Source organism: Taurulus bubalis (genome assembly GCF_910589615.1).
Source record: "Taurulus bubalis genome assembly, chromosome: 7".
Taxonomy (NCBI): domain Eukaryota; kingdom Metazoa; phylum Chordata; class Actinopteri; order Perciformes; family Cottidae; genus Taurulus; species Taurulus bubalis.
Window position 1 is genome coordinate 24,630,480 of NC_136595.1, and position 25,583 is coordinate 24,656,062.

At 41.8% G+C, this 25,583-nt stretch overlaps 1 protein-coding gene across 3 annotated transcripts; it reads left to right on the forward strand.

Moving 5' to 3' along the window:
* Positions 1–714: 714 nt before the first annotated feature.
* Positions 715–24,218, forward strand: tjp3 (tight junction protein 3). Of its 3 annotated transcripts, none has more exons than XM_079221391.1 (30): positions 715–835; positions 8,975–9,031; positions 9,529–9,653; positions 9,773–9,875; positions 9,966–10,254; positions 10,347–10,450; positions 10,538–10,727; positions 10,831–10,906; positions 11,180–11,277; positions 11,366–11,453; positions 12,182–12,367; positions 12,866–12,969; positions 13,766–13,850; positions 14,576–14,664; positions 14,823–14,916; positions 15,926–16,014; positions 16,113–16,185; positions 16,336–16,409; positions 17,000–17,063; positions 17,144–17,300; positions 18,572–18,680; positions 18,779–18,998; positions 19,088–19,293; positions 19,833–19,928; positions 20,056–20,135; positions 20,718–20,928; positions 21,028–21,128; positions 22,076–22,648; positions 23,541–23,593; positions 23,682–24,218. In XM_079221391.1, exons 2-30 carry the CDS (start codon positions 8,984–8,986, stop codon positions 23,794–23,796), a joined length of 3,900 nt encoding a protein of 1,299 aa, XP_079077517.1. In that variant the 5' UTR covers positions 715–835; positions 8,975–8,983; the 3' UTR covers positions 23,797–24,218. The 3 variants fall into 3 exon arrangements, with proteins under 3 accessions (XP_079077517.1, XP_079077519.1, XP_079077518.1); XM_079221393.1 differs by having other exon boundaries at positions 17,150–17,300; XM_079221392.1 differs by lacking the exon at positions 715–835 and having other exon boundaries at positions 8,947–9,031.
* The last annotated feature ends 1,365 nt before the right edge of the window (positions 24,219–25,583 follow it).

Sequence of the window (25,583 nt, forward strand, 5' to 3'; positions counted from 1 at the left end):
ATGTTTACGGTCACTTAAAAATATGGACACAACTTATAATTATTAATATAGTTCCTCTTCTGAACTCAAACCCTCTGACTTGTCGAGGACTAGAAGTGTGAAGCGGCACAAAGTTTAGTACGAGTTACTCGAGTAAATGTAGCTACTCTCCACCACGGGCCGCTGTGTCCATCCTCTGTATATATCTCCAAATAGAAAAAAATTAAGTTTAGCAGTGTTAAAAAAAAATTGGAAATTATTTTTAAAGTCTATTGTAGACTTTGAAGTGCGTTGAGAGATTTTATAATTGATATTCTTGTGCTTTTGAAGAATCAATATTAATATCAAATATTTCTTTTCTATTCCTATGATTTTTTTTGGTGGAGGGATTACACAATTACACAAGAGACGGACTCCAAACCAGTATGGCACCACAATAAAAAATTACAATTAAGCCACTAAAACTAGATATTTGACCTACCAATTTGGAATTTGTAGGTTTTTTTTCTTAATATTCAGCTTCGGGTGTATTACTCCATGTTTTCTTAAAAGAAGAAAAGAAAGGCTCTTATCACAACCAAAACTGGGTGGAGGACATATCTATAAGGAGGACCAACTTCCGGTCTGTGACGCGGCACTTGCGTGATGACGTCTCGAAACTCACCTGCACATCCGAGCGCCACTCCTCCAAGTCCTCACCTGTGCTGGGGAAGATTTAGGAGGAAGTTTACAAAACTACTGAAACGGTCAAGGCGAGCGACTGAGACGTTGAAGAAGATTTCGAGTTGTTGTTGTTTTTTTACGTGGACGGACAAACACAGCTTAATCTACAAAGCGGAAGTGCACAGGTGTACAGGTACGTTCGCTGCTCTGCTGTCATGTTTCCTTGCAAGTCCGGCGACGTGAAGTTGAAGAGAAAGTGAACATTTTACTGAACTAGCTTAAAAGAAAACGTGACATTTTGTGTAAATTACAGCGTCATAAACTCACTTTAAAAGGTTTGAGCCGCTCACAGCAGAGCTTTGTGTCGTCACGGGCCTGTAGCTTGAATAAAACTTTATTTATAAAGACATTTTCTGACAGGCGGTGGAGCTCAAAGGGATTTAGCTTCCTTAATTATTCCTTCATCGTGAGTTGGCTGTTGACAAGTTAAGGCCTAAAGGTCAGCCGGGGTCGTTATGATGGTGTGTGAGGTTTATTAAATTACACATTTTGGCCTGTGGTTAACCCAATGTACACACTGTAGCATTGGTGTGTGTGTGTCCTGTTTTATGTGTGTGTTTGGGTTAATGGCTGCTAACTTTCCTCATCCTCGCCTTACTGGTTCTGCCACACACGCAAGTTTCTGCCTGCCTGCCAGAGTTTCACAATAGTTTCGACTCTTTTTTTTTTTTTTTTTGCATTCCCAAACAGCTGCATCTTCCTCTCCCCTCGTCTCCAATCAGTGTGTTTACTGATGTCTGTTAGATAGAGGATGATGGATGATGAAAAGTTTCCATTTTACACTCTATCCTTGAAGAGAGCAGTGTGTTTTCAATTTTCTATTGTGGTGTATTATGGTATGTGGTATTATATTATATGTATTATTCATTAAATATATGTACTTATTTATTTAATATTTATTTATTTAATATATGTAATATACATATTTTTAATATTTATTTAATATATATATTTTTATTTAATATGTATTTATTTATTTATTTAATATATGTAATATATATTTAAAATATGTATTTAATATATGTAATATATATATTTAAAATATTTATTTATTTAATATATAAATGTATTAAAATATTGTGTATGTATGTGTGTGTGTGTGTATATATATATATATATATATATATATATATATATATATATATATATATATATACATACATACATACATACATACATACATACGTGTGTGTGTCAATTGAGAAATTGTTGCCATCTAAAAAATCTAATATTGCTGTAAAGTAGTCGTTCTCGGTGCAAACATGGTGGCAGAAACTCAACAGCTTTCACCTGTTTTATTATTATTTTATCGGAAAATCAAAAAACCAGTTTATTTCTCTTATTAAACAAGCATTCACCAACTAACATACGGAGGTTATATATATATATATATATATATATATATATATATATATGCTTGAGATTGTGAACAACTTGCTCCCTGCAGGAAGCTTTACGTTCCACACAATGCACTTAAAAAGATGCAGAGAACCTTTACAAAAGGTACTTTGTGCTGCGTGTTGTTTAAGATTTAAAAAAACAACTGTTAGTGTAATTAATTAACGCATGTTAAAACATCGCGATTAATACAGGTTCTTTTGTATTGATGTTAAAGAATGAGGCATCAAAATGCACCTGTGAGTTTCCTGTAGTGTCTATTTCCACGTGACACAAGTGAAGGCATCTGTGTGTGAGTCCAGGTAGCTGTGTAGTGTGTGTTTGCAGTGCTTACACACTGTTGACAGTCCATGCCAATGAGTAACTCCACTGAGAGAGGACGCTCCAGTGCTCTGACCGGCCGCTCTGCATTCACCTCCGCAGTATTTGTCTTTCAAATCGCTGTCCTGACTTAAAGGGGACGCTCCGCTGTTCCTCATCAACCACACTACCTCCAGACTTTGTGTCTGTCTCGGTCATAAACGTTCACTAGAGAGGCTTGATGCACGGCTGAAGAATTCCAGTTATGTGGCGGCGTGAAAGCAGGCCTCCTGTTTTCCTTTTGGCCGACTGCCATGAACCTGGATGAAATGTTGTTGTTGTCAAAAGGGTTTTGAATGAGTGTCAACCTGTGGATGTGGTTTGGTCTGATAGTTGAGGGGCTGCTCCTGACGATTGTTAATTTAGTTTATTCTATTAATTAGTTGTTATGTCTATTAAAATGGTGAAAAAAAACAGATCAGTGTTTCCCCAAAGCCCAAGATGACGCCCACAACTCAACGATGCTCTCACAGAGGAGGAAAGAAACCAGAGAATATACAATTTAAGAAGCTGGAATCGGAGAATTTAGACTTTCCCCCCTCTTAATAAGAAAGCATTTGAGCTTGAAATGAAAGCTCGAGGAGCCTGGACTCAGGCATGAGTGATTGTTTGCCTCCCGGAGGGGGCACACCTTTCCCTAAGTGTTTGTTTTAGTAGCCGTTGCTTGCCGGTCTCTGTTTTTCTTCGGGCGCCATTCATAATTCAACACTGGCGCTCTGACTGACTGGAGACCAGCTGTTCCCACCTGACGGAGCCCACGTTGTCGTTCTAACCACTTTGTTATTCAAACTGTCACCTAAATTATTATGTGATAATCACACGCTGATCTGTGACACACACACACACACACACACAGCTGTTTGATATTGTTATCCCCTTCTTCTGAAGCGCTCCTCCTTGCAAACGAGTCGGGTACGAGCCACGGTGACTCGACGATCAAAGTCAAACTGGAAACAAAAATAAGATCTGAGCAGTGAGCACACACCCAATGCTTTGGGGCGTGAAGGAGAGAGAGAGATGCCATCAGAGCTGCTCTGTTGCCACGGTGGCACTTCCTGACCCTGAAACACAGCGGCGCTCTGTGCAGGGACCCTGGAAACTTTACTCGGGGCAAGCAGACCCAGAGTGGAGCAAAACACCCCGTCAATTATTAACAGCCCGGTGCTCTCATTCCCCCGATGTAACCATAGCACCCAGCGGGCTGAAACCCAGCCAACAGCCAGCGACCTGCTGGTGCTGCTGCTGGGAAAGAAGACCAGTTAACCCAGACACTCGCATACCTCTCACAGTGGGAGCAAGTGGACCTGTTTGACTTTATGAACCCGTCAGAGAGGGAATGACTGAGGACGCACGACTTCAGGAATGTCAATGTGTGACTCCGTTTTCTAGATTTTAAGTTGAATTCTGGCCTCTTTCTGTGGATTATTAGTGTTTTTTTGTGGACTTCCAAACCTGAATCGGCGTCCGCCGTGTGAGGAAGAGAGACAAACTTCATGCTCAGACTGAAGTGAGGCGGTCAGACGGTTGTTGTTGTTGTTTTAGTAGCAGCAGAAGAAGAAATCCACAGCATCATGAATCTGACGCAGCGAATGAAATTGCTGAAGCACTTTGGCTCTCAGCCCCCCGAGCCGCCGCCACCGCTGCTGCTGGTGCCCGTAAGTGGATGGGAAGCAACTGGACTCCTCGTATCTAAACAATAGATCTATTTTTGACAGATTATTATTCTCATTTTCATTGAAATACACATTTAAATAATGATATGTTTTTGCATGGAGCTGTTCTTAAGTCTTTAAAATGTGATGTGAAGGCCAAGACATCTGGCAGCACCACAATATTTAATTTTAAATGGTATTTTGACACGCATATTGCAATTTTCGATAGAAATTTGATCAATTATGCAGCATTAGTATTGTTATAATCCATGTTGCGACAGCAGTATGCAGTTTGTAGTTCCAGTGACGTCAAAGTCAACATCATTAGTCTTTGGTCGAGCCCAAAGATCCTTTATTTATAGTTTAGATTTGAAAGTTTCCATATTTATGTATTTAAGAAACAATCAGTTGATTGTTCCAACTGACCAAAGAGCTTAAATATAGAAAGTCACAGATTTTTATAAGTAAAACGACCAAAGATTGTGACACAATATCAAAGAATTCAAAGAATCTGAAGATGATGTATCCATCAGTATTTAGTTTTGATATTAATGTATTAATAATAACCAGTAAATTTAACTTAAAAAAAGATAAAAACATGCATTTATGTATATTATGTACATGTAAATGTGCGATAGTGTCGTTGATGTTACTCCTGATGGATAAAACAAAAGTTAAAGTGTTGAGTTTTCTGCTGGATTCAATAAACACATTGCTTGTTGAATAAAAAAAGTTATAATTTAAGGAATTTTCTTCAAACATGAACAAATTGATCTGAAAACAAAAGGCAGAAATAGTTGCCTTTTTAAGTGTGCATCTACTGATACTCTCTTTCAACTAACTAAAACAAAATCCCTGAGGGTCAATATCTTTGCAATGACAATTTAAAAAAACAACAACAATATATTGTATTTAACATTCGTTAAATCAAAGTCAGCTTTATTGTCAATTCTTCAACATGTGCAAACATACTGAAGACTTGAAAAAGGTTTCTCTCATGTCCAACATGTAAATGTAAATAGTTTGCAGCTCTACAAATATGTCAAGTTGAAAAACAAGTGAAAGTATTTTAGACCTGATGAGTTTTGCATAGTAAAAGGCGGCATAAGTTTAAGCGACGGGGACTCGAAAGCAGTCGACTTGTGTGGATCGGTGGTTTGATAACGGATGGATTTTCCTTCTGAGTTTCCAATGTCATGTTTCCAACACCTGGAGCGTTATTATTCATCCCTCCCGCCTCTCTCCTCCTTGCCGTTGTGATTCCTCTGCGTGGGGTTCATGAGGAGGCAGTGCAGCTCCACCTTCATGCTTTATTACAGGGCGCTGACGGTGGGCAAAGGTTGTGTGGGGGAGGAGCGCTGCAGGTGAGGTCTCTCCTCGCTGGTTCTTTCCTCGCTCGTCCGCTGAGAGAGAAACACCACAGCTGGTCATATTACAAATAATTTCAGCAGGAGGAGGGAGGAGGGGGGGTCAGGTTTCTTCTGGACAGCAGCAGCCCATCCCGGTGTTGGATAACCTGTGGGGGGAAGAAATCTGTGATTGTTTTGTTTTTCCGGACTTTTCCTTATGGACTATAAAGAGCCGGCTGTTCACTGAGCACCGGAAGGCCACAGGTGTGTTTTTGTTCGGCTTAGAAATCCCGGTGGGAAATGGAAGTACGGTTCAAAGACCAAGGGGTAAGTGGAGGAGGAGGAGGAGCTCAAAGCACAGCCTGCTGCTAACAAAGACAATGGACGTAGATTATTGCTACGGTTCCCAGCTAGATGCTCCTTAGAGCGGGCGAGGTGAGCACCTAAAGGTGCAGCGGCCTGTGGGCTCCAACCAGACTCAGCAGACAGTAAATCTCTTCATCAGTCAAGATCTTTTTTTACATGCACGGTGTGATTCATTGAAACTTTGCACTTCTGACCACCATCATTGATTTTATTTTTTAGTGCAGACAGACATTTTGTTTGAAACGCCTGATTTGTTTTTGTAAATCTCAACTTATTTGGGAAATTCCCTTCGCCTGAGGACTGATGGCATGACCGCTATTTGCATATTTGCAATATGAGTTTTGAATGCACAGCAAAATGCAACGGGATTTCGGCACATGTTTGCTCATACTTTGATTCGGTTGTTTAATTATGGTTTCATCGACTCTATGAACTGCTCCACTGACATGTGATTTTATATTAATATTTTTTTTTGTTCTTCTCGTTGTCCACATTAGGGCTGAATGCTTTTGAGAATATATCTAATTAATTTAATTATTTTGTACTAATGTTGTAGTTGCAGTATTATTTTTTTTTAAGTCATATTTGAGTCAATGAGAACACTTTTTTTTTTTTTTTTTTTTGCATGTGCCAAACAGATGTTTCCTTACTGCTGTAGACTATAATGTGTCTCTGCAGCAACACAATATGTATTTAAAATGGTATTTTGATAAATATCGCGCCTTCTATCGCGATTAAAAAATTGCGGCCACGTTGCATTTTTCGACAAAATGTAATAAGCTCTCGTCCACGTTCAGTTGCAGCTCAGCCGTCTTTCTCCACCTGCAGTGAAACTAAGATATGGCACTTTAAACGCTCCCGGTTTCAGTGTCGGTCCAGATTAAAAAGCCTTTTTATCTGAGCGATCAGATCAGTTGCTGTGTTGGTTTTTGTGTGTTTTCTTGGCCCTCAGGTTGATGATTAACCCGGTCACACAAATGGCTCACTGTCCACAGGTCACGCGCTGCTCACCTTTACTCCTCCGGCGAGTTTGAGATTCCTGTGGCGGCCATATTTTGACATGCTATGGAAGCCCATTTAGCCAGTAAAAGAAAAGAATTTAATGAAAATGTAGCTAGAAATATATATGCTTTCCTTCCTGTTATCTGCGCTGTATCGTATGGATATATAATTTCAACTTTTTATCTCATAATTTCAATTTACCAAGGGGATATTTTTATTATCACAGCTATATTTTCATTTTATTTTTTTCTTTTACTGGTGGAAATGGGCTTCCATCCTTTTCGGCCCCTTGCGGATTAGTGTTTTTCTATTTTATTTATTGGATTAACATTGATTTAACTCTAAAGAAAGTATCCTCTCAGGGTCACATGTTCATATCGTATTCATCATATTTGGATTCGTGGGCGTTGTTTGGGTGTGGCGAGCGATGGGACTCTTGGCAGGTGTTTGTGCTTCAACGAGTTGTAAATGTGATCAGTGCTGCCAGCGTTGAGACGAATCACTTCCTCGTCCTGTGTGACCTCATATTTTACTCTCGTGTTTGAACAAACTCCAAACAGTTTTTTATGACCAGGCTCTGACTGGAGGAGCTGGCTTGACCCGTTCTCTGTAACTCAGCAGGTGCCTACTAATAAATAAATAAATAAATAAATAAAAAATATATATATATATATATATATAAATATTTGTTTATATATTTATGTTAATAGTTGATTATATATATGAATTTATATATAATTAATTTTCAATATTTATTTATTTATTAATTAATATATATATTAGTCCGGGGCCTGCGCTTTGATTTAGTTTGAAAAAAGAAAGTATGTGACAAATGCTAAACGTGTGAGGCGTGTGGTCATGTTATGAGTAAATAAATGAATCTGTGGTTTGGTGTGTTTAGTGGTTTGTATAAAACCCTGTCATCAAACCAGATCTACATGTTTTGGGAGGACTGCAATGAAGAGATTTGCTCAAACAGATGACGGAGTAAAGAGGATCTCTCAGAACAATGTGCACCGTTTTAATTAATCTGGTAACTCTCAGGTAGCGTTAACAACTCTCGTGAAATGAAGTATGAATGCTCCGATATATTCAGAAACGTCCAGTTCAGGCCTGTCATAGCTACTTTTATATTTTCATGCCACTCATAAAAGCATAATAATGCAACTACAACCTTTTTTAATTCAGACATTGACCACAATAAAACCTGGACTCTCCGGCTCTTTTAACAAAAATGTGCATCGTCTTACAGCGGCCCTGCTCCGACTGGATGGAGGCCCATATATGGTCTGATAAATCCATAACATGATTGTCGTGACAGGACGGGTCCAGTGTCCTTATTGCCCCCGGAGACCGTTTCCAATAACCAAGAGGACGAGAGCGTCTTCAGAGTGGAGCCTGTGGTTTAGTGAAGGACGGAGAGCTTCAGCCTCCAGCGATCCGTTTACAGAGAGTCGGAGGTAGAGATGTGTCTGTCACTGGAAGAGGAAACATTTTGTCTCTATAGGGATCAATCAACAGAAAATTAATTGGCAACAATTTAAAAAATGTGGTTCTTCCATTTGCCGCCTCCAGCTTCTCACAGTGCAGGATTTGAAGCTTTTCTTTGTCATATATGAAAGGGAAGCAGAATATTTTTTTTTTTTTTTTTTGTTGGTCGGACAAGACGAGTCACACTTAGCTTTGGTGAATCATAGTGGCCATTCTTTTAACTTTTTTTGTATTTATTTTTTAAATGTTATCAAGCCAAACGTTTCATTGATTGATCAAAAATGAAAATAACCGATATTTGTCGCCCCCACTTGTCTCAATGCAACTCTCTTCTGTGTGTACGCATAGTGAACAATGTTGTCAACACCTCAGGAACGTATAAGCGACACACACACACACACACACACACACACACACACAGAAGTAGCCCCTCCCCTATACCGGTCAGGCAGGATTGAGACAGGTGAGAGCATGCCGAGCTCAGGTTGAGTACACACACACTTTTCCTGTTTGGCTCAACTGTCCTCCCTGTACGGACCTGCATTATGTATTAGGATTAATTTAGTTTGTCATATTGTCAAATATTTCCTTTGCTTCAACCCCACTTTTAATGTAATTGTTGTGGTTTTCTTTTCTTGTTTGTTTCTCTTCCAGAAACCAGGCATGGAGGAGCTAACGATATGGGAGCAACATACAATTACACTGATAAAAGTAAGTGGTTGTTTTCTTCAATATACGATAATATAACATGCTTTAAATGGTATCCACTTCAAACTAGAAGGTGCTAAGGTGAAGGCGTTGTATATTGTTTTATAAATATATATATGTATATACTCCACATAGAACTAAAGTAAATTGGTTAGACCAACGCTTATCTTATGTGTTTGATCTGCGCTGCACAAACACGAGTGAAAGTCGAAGCTGGATGTGGAGATCACCTTCAGTATTACTCAAAGTGCTTGTGGGTGGTGGGGGGGGGGGGCTTCAGACCTCTCGGCTTCACGGCACAAACTCCGGCAGGAATTTCGGCGCGACACACCCTGCTGCGCCCCACACGGTCTCAGGCGGGACGCCGGAGAGGCAGCCGGTGCTGGAATGCGCTCGTCCTCCCTCCGTCTCTCTGCACGCGCTCACACTGTCTTTCGCTTCTTGGTTTCTGTTTCTCTGTCGTGTACTTGCTTTAATCTCTCTCTCTCTCTCTCTCTCAGGATCCCAAAGTGGGGTTCGGCTTTGCCATTTCAGGAGGCAGGGACAAGCCTCACCCCGACAACGGGGACACGGCCGTGGTGGTGTCGGATGTGCTGCCAAACGGACCGGCCATCGGACGGCTGTTGTAAGTTTTGGCGTCTGACGTGACTGCAGGAACTTAAAAAAAACTGTTTACATCTATAAAAAACCCGATTTTCCACGATGAGAACCGGACTCACGTGTGCGTGTGCTTGTGCTCCGCAGCTACAAAGACCAGATCGTCATGGTCAACGGCGAGTCCATGGACAACGTCTACTCCACCTACACCATTCAGGTCCTGAAGTCGTGCGGCAAGACCGCCAACGTGGTGAGTACGGAGGAAGTTCTGCTGATCTACGGCGCGTCACCTGCCGGCTGGCGTCTCTGAATCTCCGTCCCCCGTCGTTCCTCCCTCCAGACGCTTAAGCGGCCTCGCAAGATCCAGATCCCGGCGACCACCAGGCCGACTCGGGCCGCCTCCCACTCCAACCTGCTGGACCCGAGCCCGCCCCGGAGAACGCGGCGCTTCTCGGACGGCAGCGACAACCGGGGAGGCAACCGGTCCCGCGGCCGCAGCGCCTCGCCGCAGCGCAACGGGCACGCGGACGCGCTGCCGCTGATGACGACGGCGTACAAGAGGCTGCCGCGGCAGGACGTCGTGGAGAGGCCCATCAGAACCACGCTGCTCAAGAAGAAAATCACAGACGGTAAAAGACTGCGGGGACCTCGGCTCGCTCGCCCCGGACGTAGAGCGGACGTAGAGCGCTGATGACTCTCGTTTGTCGTCCTCTTTCTGCAGAGTACGGGCTGAAGCTGGGCAGTCAGATCTTCATCAAGCACATGACAGAAACGGGCCTCGCCGCGAAGGAGGGGACGCTACAGGAGGGAGACCTGATCCTCAAGGTGGGAGTTAAGCTGTGGATGATTCATCTTTTAAAAAGATTTGTATAATGTTTTTGTTTTGTTAAATGATTTGTCTCCCTCGACCAGATCAATGGCATGACGACGGAGAATCTGTCCCTGCTGGAGACCAAGCACCTGGTGGAGAAGAGCCGGGGCAAACTGACCATGACGGTGCTCCGGGACGACCGCAAGTTCCTGGTCAGCATCCCGGAGGTGGTGGACAGCGCCCCCAACAGCGAGGACGACCGCCGCCGAGGCAGCAGCTCTGAACTGGAGGGTGAGGGATGGAGGGTATTAAATGTGAGCGTGGTGGCTTGATGGAAGAGGAAAGGACTCAAAACTCATCCGTCTTTTGTTTATTTTTATGTTTCCCCCATCAGACATTTCAGACCTCGATGAAGACAGGCCCACTCACAGAACGTCCCGTCAGCCAACCAGAGAGAAACGGACACGCAGGTACACTCAACGGCCAATACAACACCAGACGTAATCAACCTCAAGGAGTGGAGGATTTGTAAATTCAGAGTAGTATGTTTTCCATTGTGAAGCATCTTTTTCCGAGGGAGGGAGAGAGATTTTTCTTCTTCTTCTTCTTCAACCACTTGTATATCAATTACTCACCTGTTGTCACTTTAAATGCATGCCATGATGAACTGAAGTAAGTCAAGGATCAAGGCACTGAAGAATAACTGCATCGTTATTATTTATTTATTTATTTATTTTACCCAGAACCAGAGCTGAACCTCCTCCACCTAAGTCTCGGGATCCGTCGCCGAATCGCTCCACCTTGACTCGGCCTCCCGTGAAAAGCTACGCCGCTCGCAGAGGTCAGTCCCGAAGCCAACAGATGGAATGAGACGGGCGCGCCGTAAAAAGACAATAATGACGATTGTTACTGTTGTTTTTTTCCTTCAGCTCCGTCCGAGTCCGAGTCGGACCGCAGTGCCTCTCCTCCCGCGGTCAGGAGGGTCAGTCCGGACATGAGGGACTCCAGCAAATACAAGTCAGTCCAACTTCATTAATGTTTAATTCACTAAATATTCATTAAACTGTATGTTTGGGCACATCACATGTATGCTCTGTGTTTAAATTTCAGGTAAAAACATGTCATATTTAATATACAGTAAAGTCCAAAACATCCCATATAATGATATTTATATTAAAATCAATATAGTGACAATATTCAATATAATCATATTTATATTAGAAATAATTATTATTATTTATACGATTCTCTCTACCTGTGGTATTTTTATAATAACAATATACAAAATAATATAAATTTATATTAGAATCAATAGTTATTATTTACACGATTCTTTCTACCAGAGGTATTATTTTATAATAACAATATAATTATATTTATATTAAAATCAATAGTTATTATTCATATGATTATTTCTATCGGAGGTATTATTTTATAATAACAACATACAAAATAATATATATTTATATATTGGAATCAATAGTTATTATTCATACGATTCTTTCTACCGGAGGTATTATTTTATAATAACAATATACAAAATAATATATATTTATATATTGGAATCAATAGTTATTATTCATACGATTCTTTCTACCAGAGGTATTATTTTATAATAACAATGCACAAAACCTCTATTCATATTTAACCAACATCAATATCCAGATTGCTTGAGTGCATGTAAACAAAACGAATGTCAAAGTGAGGTGTGAAGGAAATTAATTTCATATTCCCCCTTCCTCCAGATCCCTGTCTGGGATGTCCATCCTCCCCGACCCTCGGTCCTCTCCTCAGGTCCCCAACTGGTCCTCGTCCCGCGCCTCCTCCTCCGCCGCCTCGCGGCCTCGCCGGCCGGTGTCGGACTCGGACTCGGACCGCAGCGCCTCCCCCGCGCCGCGCAGACGGAGCCCGCGGCCGGACAGCAGATACAGGTAGGAGGACGGAAGAGGGGATGAGGCCGCTCAGGGTTAAATGGGGCACTGGATAGCGATTTAAAAAATAAATAATTAAATGTGTTAAAAGCACTCAGTAAATTGATCGTAGTGAATGATCTGATAATCTTGAAAAAGATGTCTTGCCCTCTGTAAAAAAAATAATAGGAATAACAGGAATTGTCCTGGCTCTAGTGTTGATTTTTGTATTTATTTATCTTATGATGTATGACTACCTTATTAACTTGTTTGTTTTTCACAAAACAATTATGTTCACTAAAAATACAAACAATTTGTTTCCAAATCAAATGTAAGCTAAAGTTATTGCTGTATGTTTTAGTGCCATTTAAAAAGTTTATTTGAATGATTATTGGGATAATCTCATTAATTGCAATTTGTTTTTGGCCAGGATAATCGTGACCTTCTAAAAAAAATAAATAAAAAAAAATCAAATAACGATACCCCACCAGACATTTTATAACTGTCTTCCTCCCACAGAGTTCTTCCTGATCTGGCCTACTCGGGACTGGGAGGGTCCCCCATCAATGTTCGCCACGAGGCGCCAAGGAGGGTCAACTCTCCTCTCAGAGTCCTGCCCCCAGGTCAGCACACACACACACACACACACACACACACACGTTTTTTTACACGACACATCCCGGACTTGTCTGACGGCTCTTTATTTATCAATATTTGCTTTGATTATTTGCTTCTGAAAACACGTCAAATAAAGTTAAAGCCAGAGCAAACATGAGAGGGGGTCTGTGCAGCACTTTGAACCCACGCTGGGAATGGGTGTGTGTGTGTGTGTGTGTGTGTGTGTGTGTGTGTGCGTCTGCAGACAAGACAGTATGCAAAAAAAAAAAAAGAGGGTTTTTTTCTGAACATTAAGAGTGTTAATATGTTCTAGTGGAATCACAAATTATGAGTATGAACCTCAAAACCTCCCCTTTAAAGACTCTCCGTTCTTTGATATCATTATCTTCACTCTGGAAGTTAGCGAGCATTTAATAACAAGTGAAAATGAACAGCTGGTCAAATAAACACAATATTTGAATGTACGTTGATTGCTGTGGATATAAATGAATTCTCTCAACTTTATTCCTCAGAATTGCATTTACAGCAACAATATATCTGTGATGATTAAGGCTCGGAGGCTTTGTTTATGTACCTGGAGAGTTTAAATTTCACAAAACTTTACAGATATCATCTTTATACAGCCTTTAAAGCTACTTAGTGTCCGATTTGAAAAATGTTTCATTTTGCACCATCCAGTGGTACAAAGCAGAAGGTAAAAAATCAAAAAAAATATACAAAACTGCACAATGTGGAGAATAATATTAAAAAAGCCACCTGCTGCTGTTTAATTCTGCCATCTTTTGTCTTTCTCGTTCTCAGACTCTGACTCAGAGTCGGAAGTGAGCCTGGCGCCTCCTCAGAGGCAGAGCACCACGTACAGTCAGGACTCCCTCAGCAGATACAGGTACAGATGAAGGTCCAACCGCACCCCCCCACCTACCCCCACCCACACCCCCACCCTGAAACCCACCAAGACCTACCGGACTGGGACACTGAGCAGACTGTGCACGCCTGCTCTGTTTAAACATTAGCTAATCATGTATTTACCTTTTTTAATTATTTTTATTATTAAACCCTTTCTGTCTCTTGATTGATTTTTTTTTCTTCTCATTTCTGTAGCCTTTTGATTTTGGCTTGACTTGTGTTGTTTTTGACTGTGTACCAAGTGTTTTGTGTTTTTGAGTTGACTTTTTCTTGTTAACCGATGAAATAAAAGTGACTTCTACAACATGTCCCTCTCCTGTATGTGGCTAAACGCTGATTAAACAGATGAGGACTCGTCCCGCCGACGCAGCAATATTCCAATCAAACGTCTGTAGACTAGTTCCCCAATTACAAATCTGCATGTTCTACTCGGCATGTTGTACAAATTAACAGCAGCAGATCAGGAAATCCTACGAAATGCTACTGAAGGGTTAATTTTGATCAGTTACAAAGCCGTTAACCATCAAAGGGAGAGCTTCCCCCCGCTAAGAGACGCTAAGGTGAATATTCAACATTTAAGTCTCATCCTCTCATCAATAATCGTCAAATTAGCCACAGCCCCGCCTCCCCCTCTCCAAACGTAACTGAGATCTGTTGTCTTCCTCCTCCCTCACTCCCGCCTCCCTCTTTTCTCTTCTCTTCCAGAGTCCTGCCAGATGTTGCCCTGCAGCCTCCGGAGTCGCCGCCCCGATGGAGCGCCGCCAGCGTCGCCGCCAGCAATCCGCCACAGAAAGGTGTGTGTGTGTGTGTGTGTGTGTGTGTGTGTGTGTGTGAGGTTTTGGGTTGAAGTGTGTTCACATTAAGTCAGCAAGCACTGTCGAGAAAGGAGCGTCTGTGTGTTTTATTGTTTGAGTTTTATTGCCTTATTTGTGTCATTTATTGATCTTCGCAGCTGCTTCAGATTCTGAATCGGAGGCCAGTTACGAGTCTGTGGCTCTCAAGGAATCGACGATGACCATGAAGTCCAACACGGCCAACAGATACAGGTGAGACACGCCTGCAATGTGTCGATAATACAAAAATGAATGCTTCTTTGTTTTCACAATCCACAAGTTGTTTGTCCAACACGAGGACACATAACTTTACATTTGAGAACCATTTATAAACAAAAAATGCATGAATATAATCACATTTATATTAAGTAATACACAATTATTTGATTGATTTTCTCATTTGTTTGTTGATGGTCAACTAGAAATCCTTTCCCAGTTGCTGTTCAAATATCTGTCGCTGTGCAGAGTCAATGGAAGGTTATCAGAATAAAGCGTTTTGAGCACATATTTAACTTTTATTCATCCAGGATAGTCCCATTGAGATGTATAATCTCGGGGCCATGATGTCAGCATAAAAGCTTCACACACAAAAGCACCAAAAAATAAATGAAATGCACTCTGAAGCAGCTTGTAATTGGTGTTATATAAATAGTAGTCTCACTCCCCGGATGTCGTCCGCCTGTTTCAGGCATCGTGCTCCTCCCCTCCCCCGTTATCTCTATCTCCATCTTGCAGGCTCCGTCTCTGCATCCTCCGTGCCGCCCAAAACTCATGTGATCATTGAAAGAAGTGGAAGCGTTTCTTCCTCCTGATAGCAGAATGATAATGTTTCGAGCCAGACCCTTTCTGTAACTTGATAATAATAAAAAAAAGAGTAAACATGTGCAGTAGTATTTGGTGCACAGGTGAAAATGAGAAACGTGAGCGCACCTTTTGGGGTAATGTGTCACGGGACGCTGACAGGATGTCCGACTGGTTTATCTGCTCCATCCAAACACTGTTTGTCACATTTATGAAACAAACACACACACACACACAACCTGCAACCATGACAACGTAGCACAATCATGTGCAAAGAAACGTGTTTGACGATGTATTTGAGTTAACAATCTCACTTTTGACAGTTAGCAGACGATTATGTTTCTTGTTATATCACAAGATGAGCAAAAAAAACATTGAATTATGTTTTGTAGTTAATTACATGCATTCGTCTTCCAATCAGAGTCCTGCCTGATATCAAAACCACGTCAGTCGTCGTGAAGCAGAACTCTTCTCGTCGCATCCCGTCTCCCACCAGACCTCCTCCTGAAGGTCGGTTTACTCCTCTTCCTCCTCCTCCTCCTCTTCCTCCTATGTTTTAGAGCATGTTTTTGTAAGTCGATTCTGACCCACAGTCTCTGTTGTGTCAGATTCCTCAGAGTCGGACCAGCTGTCGCACCTCAGGAGGTCCGGGAGCTCTGAGCGGGACGACAACCGCCGCAGGTACGGTACCGCGCTTCACGTGCACGCTTCACGTGCACGCTTCACGTGCACTTTGTCTGAATCAAATCAAGCCATAAAAAAAACTCCTCGTGCCACTGAAATGTGTTATTACACAGATATGTCAAAGGTGATGTTTTCTCCACCTCACAGAGATCCTCGTGCTGCGAATGGAAAGGACACCGTGAAGTCTGGCATTTCAGCGGAGAGCCACCTGCCGACCTACTGTAAGGCCAAAGATGGAGCTACTGAGACCCTGATTGACGGGGGAATACTTTTGAGTGTGATTATTGGAGTAGGCCGTTTTATTTTTGGTGTCATTTGGCAAAAAAATTTAATTTAAAGTTGCAGTTTGCTGAAAAGGCAAAAGAAAAATGACAGAATTTGGAAATACAACTCACATCCTGCAGACGAGCACTGGCTTCATTTAATTCCCCGTTGCCCTTATATAGAGGCAATTCTATATGAATTATTGTTCTGTTTTCTTTGCTAACTTGTGGACCCGTAAAGGCCTTCGAGACGACACACTGTGATTCGAGGATCTAGTGAGCTAGAATATCTGCAAAGTAATATTCTGCTTTCACCGAAAAGGACTCGCACGTACATCTACATTTGTAGAACGGCCAATAGGAACGCTCTCTTTCTCTGAAATGACCTGTGATTGGCCAAAGGGAAGCAAAGAAGGTTATTGTAGATGTTTTCGCCCCATGACCCAGCTTTAATTGTATTTCTGTAACTGTCAAAAGTTAGCTGGTTTCACAAATACTAAGATTGATGGACAACAAAGAGAGTCTCATCATTTCCATTTGTCTTCTAGCAAAGCCTGAAGAGGAGCCCATCTACTCCCTGCCTCCAGACTCTTACCCAGGACCCAATCCAGGGTGAGTGATCCTCCTCTTTGAGCCGGATAGTTCATCTCAACGGAAATGAACGCGTTGCTAATTGTTCCCCTGGCTCTCAGGTACAGCTCAGACGTTCACACGGTGTCGTTTGCGAAGGAGGGCAGTGTTGGTCTGAGGCTGGTGGGGGGCAACGACGTCGGCATATTTGTGGGCGGAGTTCAGCCAAACAGCCCTGCGTACGAAGAGGGGATGAAAGAGGGAGACCAGATCATGCAGGTGAGAAAATTACAAACGGAATACTTTAGTTTGAACCTTTTTTTTTTTTTTTTTTTTTGCGGTAACTCATTTCTAGCTAAATGAAAAGACCAATATTTAATTCAACATCTAGAAACTGAAACGCACAATTAGAAAATATTTTCACGGACCGGCCTTCACGTTGTGCGCGGTAAATATGACGCAATAAGATGATCCGACCGGCATAAAAACAAATATGAAGTGTATAAAAATACAACTCACCATTAAGCCGAATTAGTGTGAGCCCTGGGCTTGTTCCTCTGCATCTCGGGGGTGATGGGAGACTCTGGGTGAATCTCAAGTCTCTTAATTGCATCGCCGTTTCCCTCACTTGCGTCTTCTCCTTGCGTCTTAGTCCCGCCCACCAGGGATGCATGGAGAGGCGCAAGGAAACCACGCAAGGAGAGAGGACGCAAGGAAACATGGCGCAAGGAAACATGACGCAAGGAAACATGTTTTAAGAGACATGAGACGTTCTTTCCACTGAAGCGTCACGTGAAGCGACGTCGGTTCCTGATGACTGCGGCCGCCGATCACAGCTGTTTACATCTGATCAGCTGTCAGTCGCTTTAACAGCTGACAGAGTTTGTGTCTGTACACATGATCTTAACGGAGATGTTTTCTGGTCCGGACTGTTTTTAGCGAACATTCCAAGAAAAATGCACTTAAAATATTGATTAAAAATGATCGTACAATGTTTTCAGTTGTTTTAATGGTGTTGAACTACTACTCATATTAATAAAAGACACGGTTATCATCATTGTCAGAGTGGAGACGTTTTCTTTGTCGTCTGTTACCTGTTTAACAAACTGCATTGAGTATTTTTATACTGTGTTCTGTGTCCTTATACGCGCAGGAATGCGTCTTATTTATTAATTATTTACGTCGGTATGTTTTGAAACTCTGATTGTGACATCAGTATGAAATAACCCACAATATAAATATGGTTTCTCTTCATCACATGTTGTAAAAAGTGTTTCTCCTCTCTTTTTTTTCATTAATTCTTTCTGGGCCGCGACCGTTCTAAATGGCTTCTTAATGCTCTGAAACAATACCGCTTTTGTCCACAGGGACCGCCAAAATCCACACAGAATTAAAGTTCCTCGTAGCTATAAATTGTTAGAATCAGCGTGTAAAATACTCACTTTATGTGATATATTAGCGGGGGAGGAGAAAACAAACACACAGATCACAGATGAATATGTGTTATTTAAAAGTCTTACTCCTTTTAACTTGTGTCTCCTTTTGTTCAGGTGAATAAAGTAGATTTTGGTCATTTAACTCGAGAAGAAGCCGCCAACTTCCTCCTGAACATCAAGAAAGGAGAGCAGGTGGAAATCTGCACTCAGAACAAGATGGACAGTAAGTTCATCGCTAAACCTCTCGGGTGATACTTGTGGGTAAAAGCGTTCTGTCGATCAGTGACTGACTGGATGAACCGTCATCTTTCCTCCTCTCAGTCTACAAGAAGATCATCAAGTCCAACCTGGCCGACAACTTCTACATCCGCACCCACTTTGACCACGAGGGCGAAGGCCCCATCGGCCTGAGCTTCACCCGGGGGGAGGTGTTCAGGGTGGTGGACACGATGCACCGCGGGAAGATGGGCCACTGGCTGGCCAGCCGCATGGGGAACGACCTGCACGAGATGGATAAAGGCACCATCCCCAACCAGGCCAGGTCGGGGAAGAGGACGGGGAGCGGGAAGCAAGATGTGGGTTTCTAGCTCAAACATTCGGGTCTTTACTCGTGTCTTTCATCCCTCGCAGGGCGGAGACGCTGGCCAGCATAGAGCAGGCGCAGCGGGTGAGCGGAGAGAGGCAGGTGGCGGGGCCGAGGGCGGAGTTCTGGAAACTACGGGGGCTCAGAGGGAACAAAAAGAACGATAAGAACGTCCGCCGGTCCCGAGACGACCTGCTGCAGCTCACCATTCAGGGCAAGTTCCCGGCCTACGAGAGAGTCCTGCTCAGAGAAGGTTGGTGTGTTTTTGTTTGTTTTAACCCCTCCCACACAGATGATGTTGTGTGAAATAATATTCAGGGTTCTTACGGTCGTGGAAAACCTGGAAAAGTCATGGAAGTTTAAAATGGTTATTTCCAGACCTGGAAAAGTCCTTGAAAAAATTAGTTTTGGAAAAGTCATGTAAATGTGTTTTATATTCATGTGTTCATTTACGCTGAGTTTGAAATAATTAATATGCTTTTAAAAGAAAGACGCTCAAAATATAAGCAGGCATACATACAGGCATCTATATACATGTTTATTCTTTTAATCAAACTATTGTCTCATTCATTTGTGTCATGTGAGGTTTACTGTATGCTTTGTGTTCTCATTGTTAGTTTAAATACTACATTTTCTCACTTTTTCATGAATACACCGAGATTTCACGAAATGTTTGGTCATGGAAATTTGGTTTAAAGTCATGGAAATCCATTGGTCTGAATGTGTATGAACCTTGCATATCCTATCGAGTCGATCGTGTATCAATAGCCCTGACTCCGCTTGTGTCATCAGCTAATTTCAAGCGACCCATCGTCATTCTGGGTCCTCTTAATGACATCGCCATGGAGAAGCTGGTCAGAGAGAAGCCTGATGAATATGAAGCGGCAGGTTGGTTTCTTCTTTCTCTCAAGAAACTTTCCTCGGGAAAGTCTGTCCTTTCTTCAGCTTTTGTAGTTCTCCGGGTCTCATGCACACGTCATAAACTTTTCATTTTTCCGCGTCTTGCATCATGCAGACATGGTTCCTCGCAGTGGAGGAGGAGACGGCGGCTCCACCGTCATTAAACTGGACACTGTGAGGAGAATAGCAGAGAAGGTGAGTCTTCAGTTCAGTAGTTTTTTATTGTAATACCAAAAGAAACAGATTTGTGTACAACACATAGGTTTTTTGGGGGTGTTCTTAACAATGTTTCCATCTTATTACCAAAAGAAACGCATCAGTATAAAAACATGTGCATCTCAATACACAATCACTCATTTACAGACATTTCACAAGGCACACAAATGTTACAAATACAGGAAATAAGAAAATAATAACACAAATATTTTAAATAAAATAAGGCAATGAAATACATGTCTGTGTAATATTAGATAATGAAAAGCGCAATCTATACTTATTTATACTATACTCTGACTTCTTCCGACATATCATACAATTACTGTATTTATGAGTAGTCATGTTGGAATAATACTTCATAAATGATGAATTCAGTGTTTATTCATGCTTTACTAATGCTAAATAGTGTGTAGTTATTATAAAGTGCTAACCTTTTTTTTTCGACATATAATTACTTTTTTCGAAAAGCTTATGTATGCTTTTTCTCTTTCGTCGGTAAGCCGTGTTTTAGTTCCTTTCTCCCTCAGCCATTTAACTCAAATATCCATCTGATTTTCCCAGGACAAGCACCCTCTCCTGGACATCACTCCCACTGCGGTGGAAAGGCTGAACTACATCCAGTACCACCCGATGGTGCTCTACCTGGACCCGCACAGCCGCAAGGACGTGAAGGCCATGAGGCTGAGGTACAGCCCCAACTCCAACAAGAGCTCCAGGCGCCTGTACAACCAGGCCCTGAAGCTGAGGAAACACTGCAGCCACCTTTTCTCAGGTAGCGACCCACCAGCAAAGTCTATTCCTGTTGCATCTAATCATTTAATGTGCAATAGACTGCAAGAGTATCTTCTTTATTCTGTGTTTCTTCCTCCAGCACGTATTGACCTGCAGCCCAGCTCCAATGTTTGGTACGAGAGTCTAAAGGATAAGATCCGCCACCAGCAGTCGAAACCGGTCTGGGTGTCTGAAGTGAAGGTACGACACACGCCTAATTATTACACAATTAAACCGGTTTCTCTTTGTTTTAAAGGGACAGTTTATGTGTTTTTTGAAGTGGGGTTGTATGAGGTACACGCAGGAGTTTAGAGAAGCACAGAAAGGACCGGGACCTCTGAAGAATGTATTTTGGACGCCTAAAAGAAAGGCCATTCTAAAAAGAATCAATAACCGTTTAAGTATACGCTATATTTAGAATATTTTTGCCAGTTTACTTTGCCATCTGACAGCTATATTTTCTATGCTCTCTTCAACGCCACCAGACTTTATTTTATTTTTTTAAACAGTAATTTTACCTCACAGCTCAACGGGAGTTGCTAGTCTACCGCCGCCTCAATCGATTAGTTGTTTGTATTTTTGTGTGACTGCGAACTGACCCTTTAAAACACTAAATTTACACATTTACACGAATAAATTACTGGGTCCTTTTTTCCGATGAAGTCTGGCGCTTTGGCATAGATGGACTCCAGTTCATGGCAAAAATATTTTAAATATAGCGTACACTTGGACTGATATTGATTTGAGGCGTTTTGTTGCTGCAGATAAAGGAAAAATATTCGTAAAGATCAACCTCCAAAAAGTGGATTCACAACCTTGCATGTAGTACTAAAGCTTTTTTTTAAATAGTTCAGTGTATGCAAATAATTTACGTCTCCAGTTGTGAACATTCATCACCCCAAAAGGGATCATGAGATACTTAAATGTATGTGACAGAAGTCAAACATAAAAATAAGTGAAAGTTGCTCCATTAGAATAAATCTTTATTATGTAATTGGATGTTTTGTTGCAGATCTAAACAGTTTCCTTCCAAACTTAATTCTAAAGAGTGAGCACCTGTGTGATCTATTTTACGTTATTTATTTCAACGTCTCTTGCCGCCTGTCCAGTGGCGACCCGCAGTGACTGAAATGTTTTCCCCTGTCCAGTTGGAGAGCGGTGGAGAGCAGGACTTGGACGCTCTGGACCAAACCCAGTCCGACTACCTCAGCGCTGCCAGCGACCTGGAGGACACGGACGGAGAGGTCTACACCGACAACGAGGACCTGGAGGAGGCGTACCCGGGTCAGAACGCCGCCGAGCTCGCCAGGAGCTCCCGGGTCATCGGAGCTGCTCTGGCCCGGTCGTCCGAGCCCGCCTCGGGGAGCCTCAGCCCCGCCTCGGACGATGGGTCTCGAGCCGAGTCGCACTCGCCCAGAGAAATCCCGCCGCTGATGCACGTTCCCGAGCCCAGAGCGGCGCGGCAGGAGAGCTACAGCCCGCCGCGCAGCGCCGCCGCCGAGGAGGAGGAGGAGGAAGACTTCTCGCATCGCAGCTTCACAGACTCTGACTTCAGTGCGTTCGATGTGATCGCGCCCACCACTCCATCAGAGGGACCCCCGGATTTTATAGCCCCCGACCCCTCGGCCCGGTACTCTGACACCGAGCCCACGTACGCCGAGGTGCAGCGCGAGAGCCCGCAGCTCGCCAGCCTGTCTCTGATCGAGGAGAAGCTACAACAGGTACTGCTCTCATTTAAGTGTGTGTGTGTGTGTGTGTGTGTGTGTGTGTGTGTGTGTGTGTGTGTGTGTGTGTGTGTGTGTGTGTGTGTGTGGGGATTTGTTTCAGGACACTTGGTAGAAGGTAAATTGCCTCAATTGGCAGATGAATTGATGAGTCGGTAAATGAACAAAATACCTTTTTTTTTTTTTTTGCAAATAAGCTAAACATTAGCTGATTTTATCCTGTCAAATGTAAATATTTGCTGGTTTATTTTGAGTCTTGTATTATAATACATTTAATATGTTTTGGTTGTGCACTGTTGGTTGCACAAAACAAGCTATTTAAATTTGGCAATTTGCACTTTGAGGAAACTGAATATTTATCGAAGTAAAACAATATTTTTATGTCAATAACAGTTACATTAGGGTTTTATTATTATTATTATTATTATGTAGTAGTAGTATAAACACACAACAAATGTGAATGTTGACGACCAAACAAAAAACATTCACAGCAGTATTATTAAAAACATTTTGATGGGGATTGAAACCAGAAGATTTGAACCTGACTTTATCCAGTGTTCAGATTTCTGTTCTGCAAATCAGCCCATATTTGATAAGATAATTTTCATATTTAGACATTTGATTTTAGAAAGCATGTAATACGAAAGTGTAATTGTCTTAATGTGAATAATCAACTAAGGAGGTTTAATGGTGAAATCTGTTTTTACAAATTCACCCACAGTCACTGCTTTAGAGTCGGTACTCTTCAGGATATGTAAAATGCCGTAAATGCACTTAAAGAACTTGAAGGTGCTGTTTGCATTGCACGTGTTTGTTTAGTTTAAACCAATGTTCCAATGGATAAGTCGTGAGAATCCAAAATGCTTCCCTTGTCCTCTGTCTCCTCCAGGCTCGCTCTGCAGAGGAACCCGCTGAGCAGAAGAAGGGCCCTCAGTTCATCGTGTAAGTCTTCTTTTTGCCGTCGCAGTAACGCTAAGTGAGGCTATAAGGTGCTAACCCCTTCCCTTTTTTCTGCCGTGCTCTCCGACAGGCTAGCACATCATCACCAGGCCGTCCAGTTCAGACGCACGCAGATCCGAGGCAGCGACAGCTCGGACGAGGACGAGGCGGAGGACTTCGAATGGGGTCCTGCGACGGAACTGTAGGGTTTGAATGGAGGATTAAAGCCGGGGTCCACTGATCTGACGAGGACCTGGAGACTATTTCACTCCCCCGAGGAACTGTCTTGGATACTTTTGTAACATTTTCACCCAAAAGGCCTCGTTCAGGTGTGGGAGAGATACCTTCTTTTCTTTTTTTTACGGTTAACTCAAAGTTTTAACGTCTACCCGAAAGGTTATCGCATGAATGTTGAGATCAAAGTGCCTTATTTTTGTATTTAAAAAAAACACCATGTCAAACAAATCAGCCTCACCTGTTGTTACTGCCACTGTTTGTCCTGTAGGAACAAATTCTAGTTTTATTAGAAAATCACACTAGAATGAGCCGTTTCACAGAAATATTCAGAACATTTATGAAATGTTTGGATGCCGCTTTCACTTTTTCTACATTAAACTGTTTTACTGATTTTAAACGTGCGTGTGTTCAATTGTGCAAAATGGCAACAAAATAATTGGGTTTCTACATATTTACCAGGATTAACATCATGAATTACAACCCTGATCAAGATATCACTGATATTACCTGTCGGTGTGAGAATAAGTCAGACCTCCAGGGGTGCATTGTGTGGCAACTTGTTCTTTCATAAATTGCTGTTGTTTTTTTTTATAATTAAACGTTTCATTGAATTATAAACACAAAAATATCCAACGCCCCAGAAAATAGAACCAGGCCGGCAACCAAACTGACATCGATATCAGACCTGCAGTTAAATAGCGTGGACGTACTGAACCAACCAGATGTACGTCTCCATGTCTCCACTCAAGCCGCCACATCGTTCTGTTATCATTTCATCTTTACTCGTGTAACCGTTGCCATCATTCGTTCCCTTCACAGTTTTCAGTGCAGGAGTTTGAACCTTTTTTTTTTTCGACAAGTTGCAAGTTAAAATGCCAGATTAAACTAACGCTCTAAATGCAAATTTACCCAGTTGCGGCGCTGCAGTTTCGTCCCCAAGTTGACAAAACTTTGGAGATTCTAATCAAGTATTAAAGAACATTTCTCCCTGAGGGAGAAACCACGAGGCATTCTCATAATGTGTGCATTCTGTTTTCACATTTCCAACATAAAGTCTCTTTAGTTAGATTAATTTCATTCTGAATCCTCCTCATCAAAGACATATCTCATACCACTATGCTGCTTTATTTAAAGAAACAGTTATAGGTAGACCTCTATAGGTTTTCTTTTCTTGATTGAAGTGAACTTTCCCTTTTTTAATATTTCTTCAGGTGTCTCTTCAGACTGATTTTCCCCTCCTTCTGTAGCAGGAAGGGAAACTGCTCTGCACAAGTGTTTGTTTAACATCTACCACTAAAGGTGCAAGGTATCAATCAAACTGTAGTTGTAGAGCAGCTTTTAAACCGGTTATTCAAAGTGACTCAAAGATGACTGAGCTGAAAATTAGACTGAACAAATGTGGAGCATGAAGAGAGCAGAAAATACAATTTAAGACCGGTGTTCAATGAAATACAAAGGGTAATAAAATAGAATATAAAGCTATAATAACAGTAATATTGGTAAAACAGCATGAAATAAAAGCTAGATTTATAATGGAATACAATTTTACAATTTAAATACAATGAAATACATTAGTATAGAATAACTAAATAGTATGAAATGTACATCTTGAATAAATAAACATCTAAACTACTTATAAATAAAATTCTACTTTGGGTTTTTCACGCGTTTTTTCCACTTTATGAGGTTTTTCTATTATTATTAATAAACATTTAATTATTCATGATGGTCCCATTGATATTTACCATTTCTTCTC

Bases quoted from the DNA above. Each gene is read 5' to 3' on its own strand.
- tjp3 (XM_079221391.1), top strand. From the start codon at position 8,984: ATGGAGGAGCTAACGATATGGGAGCAACATACAATTACACTGATAAAA. The intron at 19,929-20,055 runs GTTGGTTTCTTC...TGCATCATGCAG, and splicing joins TGATGAATATGAAGCGGCAG to ACATGGTTCCTCGCAGTGGA. The intron at 20,136-20,717 runs GTGAGTCTTCAG...TGATTTTCCCAG, and splicing joins TGAGGAGAATAGCAGAGAAG to GACAAGCACCCTCTCCTGGA.